The sequence below is a fragment of the Chlorocebus sabaeus genome, chromosome 16 (assembly GCF_047675955.1).
Source record: "Chlorocebus sabaeus isolate Y175 chromosome 16, mChlSab1.0.hap1, whole genome shotgun sequence".
Taxonomy (NCBI): domain Eukaryota; kingdom Metazoa; phylum Chordata; class Mammalia; order Primates; family Cercopithecidae; genus Chlorocebus; species Chlorocebus sabaeus.
In genome coordinates, this window is record NC_132919.1 from 70,387,154 (window position 1) to 70,397,462 (window position 10,309).

Below are 10,309 nucleotides of genomic sequence, written 5' to 3' on the forward strand. Positions count from 1 at the left end.
AGTAATATTTCAGTTATTAAAGCTAAGAACAATTTAATATATAAAAAGTGATTGAACACATAAAAGTAAAGGGAATAATGAGGCAGAAATGCATATTTTATATCTTAACATAAATGAATAAATGTGACATCCCATTTAAAAACTAACAAAATTACATCAACCCCCAGACAAAAAACTATTAGGAGTCAACTTAATTTTATAAAAATGGATTTGTCATTTAGTCAAAAAAGTAAAAGAAAAACAATTAAATGTGCTGACTCCTAGAACTCTGTTAAAATATTTCTGTGAAGCTCTGTGGAACAATTATTAATAAAAGTAAGCTGACAAAACAAATGCAACAATTAAACAATTGCTGTGACTTAATAGGAGAAGTATAAAATATCTAAAAGTGTCCAATAGAATTATGAGAGCTAAAACTTTGTTTTTAATTAAAATTTCATTAGTTCAGTAGGAGATGAGTGAAAACTTAGCACCCTGAATAATATGATTGATATCAAAAGAAAATTTTGACTTTTTGAAGCCACTAAAGACCTACTGATGAAATTTTACATTTAAAATTTGCAGTTTAAATTATACTCTTCACTTTTAGAAGTTGTTTGACAGTTTTTAAACATGCCTACATTTTTTGCATAGTAACTCCCATTTTGTTTAGGGATTTGATTCCTTATTTTGTCCTATAAGCTCTTTAAACATATTTAATATTCTTGGCTTTAATCTTCTGTATCTTGTATCTTCTCCTTCTTGCTAATTGTGAGTTATTTCCTTGGGTGCTTTGTTAATTTATCAGCATGAAGGTTCTTGAATCATATGGGTGGCATCGATTCACCCCCAAACCTTAATGATAAATAGGTCACTGGTTTAACAATCCCAGAGGAGATTTTTACTATTTACTGTTTTTTTTTTGTTTTTGTTTTTGTTTTTTACTATTTTACTATTTATTATTATAATTTTAAAATTAGAGCTAAGAGATAGTTCAGCTTTTCAAAGTTTTCCTTTAACAATAAGCATACTTTATTTTTCTAGTTCACATTTTTACTAAGGGTTTAGTGTTTAGAGGGACTTACCTCATTCAGTGGTCTCAGCCTGAACTCTCTCATAAAGACTAAAAGCCTTATCCTATTTCTCTAGTCTACTTTATCCTTTTTCAATTTAGACTGTTTCACAAGCTCTCTGCAAGTCTGGGCAAGTCACTTCCCCTTTTGGGTCAAAATTGTCCCATTTTTAAAATGAAAGAGTTGAGTGAAATGACCAGTTAGGTCCTTGGTAGCTCCAGCATGCTAAGCTTGTAGTCTTTATTTGACTTAGATAGTATTTCCAGAAAAGAAATTTAATTATTCTTTATACGTATGTGGGAGGTATAGTCTATGGATGCGGGTCAAATGAGGTGGTTCTAGCAGCTGATCTTGGACCATTCTAGCAGTCAATGGCAGAATGTTTCTCCAAGGGTTGCTCCTCCTTGTCCTTTCCTTCACCCAAAGCTCAGACCTCATGCCAGTCAATTCATGAGCTATAGGTAGCTTGATTTCCCTTCATCCCTTCTTAGTAGCTCACCTTTGAAATGGGCAAAGTCAGCAGTTGTCACAAGGGCATGAGTGCCGATCACAACAAAGGTTTTATTTCTAGGACAACAGGCTCAAGTGTAATTTAGTAACTATATTGGAACAGGAGCCTTGCAGGGTTTTTTTTTTTTTTTTTTTTTTTTTTAACAACTCATTGTTCCTCTAGAAGATTTGTAAGAATTTCCTTCTGAAATTTTAAATGTGAATTTTATTTTGTTTATTGTACAGAAGTAACACATGTATTTTCAAAGAATTTGGAGAGATGAAAAAAGCATTCATAATCCTGTTGTTTAACAGCATCAAGTGTCATTGTGGTGTGTTTTCTTTAATTTCTTAATTGTTCTCATTTTAATAACAGTTTAATTTTGTAGTGACTATCTTTTGTGTACCTTACTCTGGATAAGCAGATTGCTGTCGAGTAGAGTCACAATTGTTTCACCTATTGTTCTAAGTTGCTCCAAACAGATGGGATATAATCTATATCTGATGGGATATAATTATGTTTCAATTACTCCAAATTGTTCATATGTAATTGTATCATCAATTTAGAAATAACAATTGAAATCAGAGAGTAACAAGAAACTGTACTATTGCTGAATTCTATCTTTATTTACACATTGACTCGTAATTCTTCTTCAACACAGCATATCTATGGATAACAAGATGTCTTTCTCACTGCCCTTGATTTCTGTCCTTACGTAATAGCAGATCAGTTCTTCAACTGATTCTTCAACATTTCTTCAACATTTCAGTAGGATGGTGATGGAGATGATGATAATGCAGTGGGAATCAGAAGATCTGGGTCCTAGCTAGATGATAGCTTCTCCATTCTCCATTCTGAGCCTCAGTTTCCCCTTTGTAAAATGAAGGGGTTGGGTGAGTTGACCATTAGGATCCCCAATATCTCTCTTGTTCCAAGGTTTTCCCTCTCTCTTTTAACCATTTTCATATTTAGGATCTATGTTAGGAGGTGAGAGGGAGGAAGAGAAGAGCCAAATGCGAGGCCATCTGGTTTTTGGTCTGTAGCTGTAGCTGGGAGGCTTGGAAGCTGCTTGGATTGGTAGCTGTAGCTGGGAGGCTTGGAATCTCTATCATCTGCTTCATCCTCTGCTAGCAAGGACATAGGGAGCCCCTCCTCTTTCTGGCCAATGTATGCCTCCTCAGGCACATACTTGAATTTTTTCCTCATTGCCTCTTTAGGATATCAAATAAGGCTTGTCTAACGTCTTGTAACAAAACAGAAGTGGTGTCATATGCATGGGCAGTTCAGATTACTCATGCTTCTTGGATAATTGTTCCTAAATAATAAACTATTTTGAATCATCAAGTTCAAACAAGTCTGGCATCTGCTTAAAGCACACTCCAATTATTGTATGAAAGTCTGTATTGGTAAGATCAAAGCTCCAAGCTTTATAATCAGATATATAAATGTATTGCAGCAGAACTTCTCTTAGTAATGAACATCTCAGTTCTGTGTGTTTGAAGTCTTGGTTTACCAAAGTTCACTGTGGACATTACTTTAAGAATGTGCACAGGCGCTTCATACAGCAGACACAACTGTGTGACCCTGGAAGGGTCCTGGTAACTTTCCGGTCAAGGTAGTCAATACCGTTTCCATGGTCCTGATCATGTGCGGCCCCTTTGCTGCACTTGGCACTTCTGATGTCACCTCCTATTGGAAGCACCCTCCTTCCTGCGCTTCTGGGATGCCACGAACTTGTTCTTATCATTTTTTTTCTCACCATTTCTCCATTTATCACGGATTCTTTTTCCTTCTCCTGATCTCTGATTGGGAAATTCTCCAAAGTTTGGTCCTCAGCTCCTTGTTGCTCTTCTCTTTGTACTCTCCCTTGGCCCAGTGCTGTAACTCTTTCACTTGTACTAAACCTTACCTATATCATCATCCCTGCCATAAATTCTAGTCTTACATGGACTGTTACAATAGCCTCTTTGCTGAACTCTTTGCCCCCAATCTTTCCTTCATTTTTCTAAAACAGATAAATATTTGCTAAAACATTTCCTAAAACGACTTTTGTCACACCACACTTAGGTTCAAAAGCTTATATTGGCTCTACAGCTTCTGGGGAAGTCCAAGCTGCTCTACTTCACCATTGAGACCCCTACCACAGGGTCTCCATACAATCCCCCATAAAGTTTTAATTTCTACCACTTCCCTTCACAACTCTCCCCTTCCTGCTTCCTAGGCTTACCCTGGTCCTTCAACTATGCCCTGGGCTTTCCTACCCCATTCCTGTGTGCACATTATTCTCCTCACCTGCACTTCCTACTTTTCTCCCCTCTGCTTCTTAGAAGCCTCCCCATCCCAGCACAAATCCATTCTTGAGAGCCTCCAATCCTGGAGGCGCTCGCCCTCCCCAGTGTGTAAACTACTCACTTGCCACTTGTCAACTCCTTCCTCAGATTATTATTTCCTGTTCATCCCTTCATCCCTCTATACACACCCATTCAACAGTGCCTACCAGGTGCCTACAGCTGGGAATTCAAAGACAAACTAGACCCTGCCCTTGCCTTCAGGGAACTCAAATAGAGAGAGAGACAAGCACATAAGTCATGACAGTGTCATGGTCAAGGTAAAAAGAGAGCTTGGAGAGGAGAAGGGGCGACCTGTCTGAAGAAGGGAAGGAAGTAAGCCATTTATACTTAAGCCGCATATTGTGATGAAAAGAAAAGAGATCTGCTTTGGAACCTAGCTCCACAACTTATTATCCCTTACCCTCTATGCCTTGGTGTGCTCATCTATAAAATGGGAATTATACAATTTATCTTGAAGAGTTGTGGTGAGGAGTAATGGACATCTCAGTTCTGCATGTTTGAAGATCATGTTTGTAAAAAGGATCTAGTTTGTGAAAAGTGTCCACAATACCTTGGGCTTGTGCAGGTTCTTAACAAGTAAGAACTTCTGACCATAGCATTGGTCCTATCTCCCACCCCTCCCAGTGTCTATTACATCACCCTGGATGAAATTGTCCTGGTGGATATCTATTATTTGTTTGATTGACATCATCATGGATATGAAAAAGGCCCATCATATCAGGAAACGTGGCCATCAGAAACTGCCCCAGAAAGGATCTATTCCTCTTTCTGAGAACCATGAATTTGGAATTCAGCACTTGGAAATGTGACCTAGCAAAAGACACGTGGGCAAGAGCTATGCTTTTCCATTTCACCAAGGAGAGCCAGAGGCGTGCCAAGGAGTTGGGGGCCTCAAGTCAGGAAGCAGAACAGCAATACTGTCTCTTGACCTGCTGCATCCCACTGACGAAGGCCAGGGCTTTCATGAGTCCAGGTCTTTGAAGTCACACCACGAAGCTCTTGCATCATGACACACAGCATGGAAGAGGAGTCCTGACTTAGCGAGAAGCCCAAGTAAAGTCTTTTATGAGGGAAGAGACTCTTCTGAAGAAACACAACAAATGTAGGGAAGGGCTTTTGACAATCACCAAATGAGCAAAAAAAAAAAAAAAAAAAAAAAGGGGGGGGTTGCCTTACGTGGCCACACCCTCCACGGACGAGGTATAAATGCTCCCCGGAGGAAGGAGACCCACTGATCTACAACTTGGAGGTTCTGGACTCTGTCTTCAGCTGGGCACTCCCTCCCTGCACCATGTCTTACAGTTGTTGCCTGCCCAGCCTGAGCTGCCGCACCAGCTGCTCCTCCCGGCCCTGCGTGCCCCCCAGCTGCCACGGCTGCACCCTACCTGGGGCCTGCAACATCCCCGCCAATGTGGGCAACTGCAACTGGTTCTGCGAGGGCTCCTTCAATGGCAGCGAGAAGGAGACCATGCAGTTCCTGAACGACCGCCTGGCCAGCTACCTGGAGAAGGTGCGTCAGCTGGAGCGGGAAAACGCGGAGCTGGAGAACCTCATCCGGGAGCGGTCGCAGCAGCAGGAGCCCTTGGTGTGTGCCAGCTACCAGTCCTACTTCAAGACCATCGAGGAGCTCCAGCAGAAGGTGGGGAGTGGGCGACACAGTGCCTCCAGTAGGAAGTTGTCGGGAGAGAATCCGAGCTGTGATTGAGAAGCCATGTGAGCTCTTGATGTGAATGGAAAGCTGAAAACTGGCCTTTCCATTTTGCTTTCTTGAGGGCCCATCTCTTCTTAGACTTGGGACTGTTAGGTCTAGATATTTGCATAGTGTTAGTCTATGTGGAGGTAGCAGTACTTTGCATAAATGAGCTGTAATTAAAAACTACTTCTGAATGCTTCCATGTGCTTGCCAAGCTCCAGAATTATTACCCTGAGGTGACAGAAAAGGACTGAGTCCAAAGGAAGCTGGGGAAATGGAATCTTTTGTAAAGATTGGGCTGTTTCCTTTCTCCCTCATCTGAGCGTTTTGCCCCTTGGACTGCTGGCTGCCTCTCTCTTCTGGGTTCCTACTTACCCTGACTTCACTGTCCTCATCTTCATAACTCTGGGCTTCTCCTGGTGCACAGTGTCCAGTGAGAGCCTAAAACATTTGTCCAAAACTGGGAAGATTGGAAATTACCTAGGACAAAGTAGTCCCAGTTGTCTGGGACATCTGGGAGCATGTGGCTTCCTCCCTGATCCAGTCCTCTGCAACTGCTAGTTTACCTGCTTGTCTTTTCCGTTTGATTGAAAGTTTCTTGAGGGCAGGATCAAGCGCTTACCAATTTTTGTATCCTCAGCTCCTAGTATCATGCCAGAAACATAGTAGGTGTTTTTCATAAATGTCAACTATTATTATTGTCAGCTTCTCAGTATTGCTCATTAGGATAGAAAAAAAAGATTATCTACTTATACTTTTTGCATATTTTGGTGTTCTGGTTTTTGAATATAATTTTGGAAATATTCATTGAGTACCTACTGTATATAGAAAATATTTAATAAGATAGGCAGTGATTTCTCATCCTGATCCTTCCAAGGACGTGAATTAGGAAGGACTGCCATTGGCGAAAAATTACCAAGTCCTTGCTCATTCTTGAATGTTTTGGGCCTTCCAGATCCTGTGCAGCAAGTCTGAGAATGCCAGGCTTGTGGTGCAGATCGACAACGCCAAGCTGGCCTCCGACGACTTCAGGACCAAGTGAGTGGGCAAGCGGGGTGTTACTATTTATTTTTCTTCTCTGGCTGCTCTCCTTCCCTTTAGCCTATTGTCAACACAAGTTAAACAAACACTGACTGAGCTATGTTCTAGATGCTTTGCCCAAGATTCACAGAGCCACTGCACACCGTAGTTCAGAGATCCTTTCTCCAGGCCTTAGACTTCCTTTCCTCCTGCTTCTCCTCTGTGAAGTGACATCCCTAGTCGTACTGTGGGTCAGTGTAGACATGTTGGCCCCTGATGTTCTCCTATGCACAGAATCCATTCATGAGAATGAAGAATGTGGAAGTATATTATTTTGGAAATCTTACAATTTATTGGCTTTTATCCTAAATCCACTGGCTTTCTTTTTCCTTTTTTTTTTTTTTTTTTAGAGACAGGCCCTTGCTCTGTTACCCAGGCTGGAGGACAGTGGTGCAATCGTAGCTCAGTGTAACCTCAGATCCTCAGATTCCTGGGCTCAAGCAATCCTCCTACCTTAGTCTCCTGAGTAGCTAGGAATGTAGAAGTCTATCCACTGGATCTTTAAACATAAAATTACCAGTGCGTTTTCTTCCAGCTTGATGCTGGAAACCTAAACAAAAGAGATGGCTATAAAAACTATAAACCCTAATTCCTAGTTGCCTGACAAACCAAACCAAAGCAGAGTTAAGGCCAAGCCTATTCCTGCCCAGCCTGTCCCTGACCCTCCTATGATCACAGATATGAGACCGAGATGTCCCTGCGGCAGCTGGTGGAGTCGGACATCAATGGCCTGCGCAGGATCCTGGATGAGCTGACCCTGTGCAGGTCTGACCTGGAGGCCCAGGTGGAGTCCCTGAAGGAGGAGCTGCTGTGCCTCAAGCAGAACCATGAGCAGGTGAGTTCCCTGAAGAGTGATGGGCTCAGACTCACCAGGGCCTGTTTGATAACCACCACAGGGTCCGGGACAGGCTGTCATTAGAGGCTCAATTAGCTGAGGAAGTAATTCTGCATACAAAAATGGATATGTAGAGAATGAGTAGTCTAACAACCTGTGATATGAGATTAGGATTTTTCTGCCAGAGGCAGGAATGAGAGTGAGGAAGTTGGCAAACTTAATGAGGAAAGTTGAGTAACAAGGCAGCAGCCACAGCCTCTCCTGCACCCTGGTTAGAGTGCACACAACAGCAATCTTCTATTCCAATTCTCCATTTGTAGCTGAAGAAGCCAGGATGGCCTAGGCCCACCAGGCAGAGAGGGCTGAGCTGGAACAAAATGCAACTCTCATTCCTGTCCAGAGCTCTTTCTGCTGTTCAGTGTTGCTTGGAAACAGCCTTGAGCAAAATGCTCACTGTTACGGCTAAGTCAGTTGGACAAAAAAGAAGACATGTATTTTATGCAACCTGAAATCCAAGAACAATGTAAATGGTGACAGTTAATATTAATCAGGTGCTTAGTATGTGCCGAACATTGTGCTAAGTGCTTTAACTCCGGAGGCAGTTCTCATTTTAAGATGAAGAAATTGAGGCTTCAAGAAGCTTCTAGAAGCAATGTATTAAGTGGTAGAGATTAGGTTGAATACAAATTTGTCTGAAATCCACCTAAGCCCAAGGACCAAGCTATGCTCAGCAGGGAAGTAAACAGATATTTATTGCTTTCAGCAAATCTATGCTGGTGGAATCAACAAATCACCCTTTAAGTCTCTTCTATGCCAGGATGGCAGATTTTGAAGTAAGCATTCTGTATTTCCTCTTCAGCTAGACTCAGTTCTTTTCATTATCCATGCTTCAGAGTCAAACATATGAGGCTATATGGTATACTAGCAAAAACACTGAACTGGGCATTTGGGGACCAGAGTTTAAATAATGGCCTGCCATGTATCAGCTCTGAGCCCAAATCACTGAATCTCTCTAAATGAGGAGTGGTGCATTTAATACAAAGGGCAGAGAGAGGTCATGAGCTTGAAAGTACTTTGTAAAAAGTGGAGTATACAGATTAGTCATTGAATATAGATCCTGGTTAATGAGAGGATCAGAGGGAACAAAGTTTCCTGAAAACTTACCAATGATCAGAAGTTGAATTGCTTTCTCTTAAGGAGAGCACCAAGATCCTTTGTGAAATTTAAACTTTTGCCCTTTCTCAATCAGGAGGTCAACACCCTGCGCTGCCAGCTTGGAGACCGCCTCAACGTGGAGGTGGATGCTGCCCCTGCTGTGGACCTGAACCAGGTCCTGAACGAGACCAGGAGTCAATATGAGGCCCTGGTGGAAACCAACCGCAGGGAAGTGGAGCAATGGTTCGCCACGCAGGTGGGCATCTAAGCACATGGCCGCTCAGGACCCGAGGTGCCCCAGGGCCCTGGAGGCAGGGTCTGATCCTTTCCCTACTTGGGTGTTTCAGACTGAGGAGCTGAACAAGCAGGTGGTATCCAGCGCAGAGCAGCTGCAGTCCTACCAGGCGGAGATCATCGAGCTGAGACGCACGGTCAATGCCCTGGAGATCGAGCTGCAGGCCCAGCACAACCTGGTGTGTATTGTTCAGCCCTGCTGGTGAGCGATGGGAAGTTGGGAGGCAGAGTCTCGGGGATGCCCTTGGGGCCACACACTCTCCTTAGCTCTTGGAGCTTGTGAGTTCTTTGGAACCCCATGGAAGAACCTTATTAGGAGCAGCTCTCTGACATTCCTGATCTTCCCCACCACAGCGAGACTCTCTGGAAAACACGCTGACGGAGAGCGAGGCCCGCTACAGCTCCCAGCTGTCCCAGGTGCAGAGCCTGATCACCAACGTGGAGTCCCAGCTGGCGGAGATCCGCTGTGACCTGGAGCGGCAGAACCAGGAGTACCAGGTGCTGCTGGACGTGCGTGCCCGGCTGGAGTGTGAGATCAACACGTACCGGAGCCTCCTGGAGAGCGAGGACTGCAAGTCAGTATGGGGGTAGTAATCTTTTCCTTGGGGCATGTGAGGTTGCTGTGGAGATGAATAGTCTTCTTGATGGAAATGAATTTATAATTTCGAGCTTTTGTTTGGAGGCAGTCCAAAGGAGAACAATATTCTTATACAAAGCCCTTTTATTATTTTCCCATCTCTTCAGCTCATTATACTCTAACTTGCTCCAATGATTTTCTGCCCATAGGCTCCCCTCCAACCCCTGCGCCACAACAAATGCATGTGACAAGTCCATTGGGCCCTGTATCTCTAATCCCTGTGGCCCACGTGCTCGGTGCGGGCCTTGCAACACTTTTGGGTGCTAGAGGCCCCATGACCGGGAGGAGAAGAAAGACATCAGTCACACCTCAACTCTACTTCATCCCAACATCTCCAACAGTGAACACACTTTGGAAAGAGGCAGAAACCTTTCTATCAGCCCTGGCTTCCAGGGGTCAGCTCTAGCCTCCCACTGTATTCCCTGGCTTGATTCTTCAGCATAAGGCTGCAAAATCTGTCTTCTGAGTCACACAGAGAGACCTACAGCAGGATCAAGATCAAGTAATATCTATCATCATAAAGACGCATTTACATAACATGTTATACTTGAACAAAACTTACCTAAATGCGATTTAGAGAAAATTCAATTAATTGTGACAAAACTGATGGGCATGCTACGAAACAGAACATAATTGGAGTAAATCTTCCTTGTCACTCTTGGTCTTTGGAGACGCAATAGAAATCCTTTGTTAACCTCCTAATAAACTCTTTTTCAAAAGTT

The 10,309-nt window shown here is 43.1% G+C and overlaps 1 protein-coding gene across 2 annotated transcripts; it reads left to right on the forward strand.

Moving 5' to 3' along the window:
- Positions 1–4,294: 4,294 nt before the first annotated feature.
- On the forward strand, positions 4,295–9,881 carry LOC103243462 (keratin, type I cuticular Ha3-I). 2 transcript variants are annotated; one of them, XM_037993485.2, is made up of 8 exons: positions 4,295–4,317; positions 5,181–5,532; positions 6,542–6,624; positions 7,345–7,501; positions 8,751–8,912; positions 9,004–9,129; positions 9,305–9,525; positions 9,737–9,854. In XM_037993485.2, exons 2-8 carry the CDS (start codon positions 5,185–5,187, stop codon positions 9,852–9,854), a joined length of 1,215 nt encoding a protein of 404 aa, XP_037849413.2. In that variant the 5' UTR covers positions 4,295–4,317; positions 5,181–5,184. The 2 variants fall into 2 exon arrangements, with proteins under 2 accessions (XP_037849413.2, XP_008010920.3); XM_008012729.3 differs by lacking the exon at positions 4,295–4,317 and having other exon boundaries at positions 5,065–5,532; positions 9,737–9,881.
- Positions 9,882–10,309: the final 428 nt, after the last annotated feature.

Coding starts and splice junctions, on each gene's coding strand:
- LOC103243462 (XM_037993485.2), top strand. CDS start 5,185: ATGTCTTACAGTTGTTGCCTGCCCAGCCTGAGCTGCCGCACCAGCTGC. Junction 7,502..8,750: donor TCAAGCAGAACCATGAGCAG/GTGAGTTCCCTG, acceptor TTTCTCAATCAG/GAGGTCAACACCCTGCGCTG. Junction 8,913..9,003: donor AGCAATGGTTCGCCACGCAG/GTGGGCATCTAA, acceptor TGGGTGTTTCAG/ACTGAGGAGCTGAACAAGCA.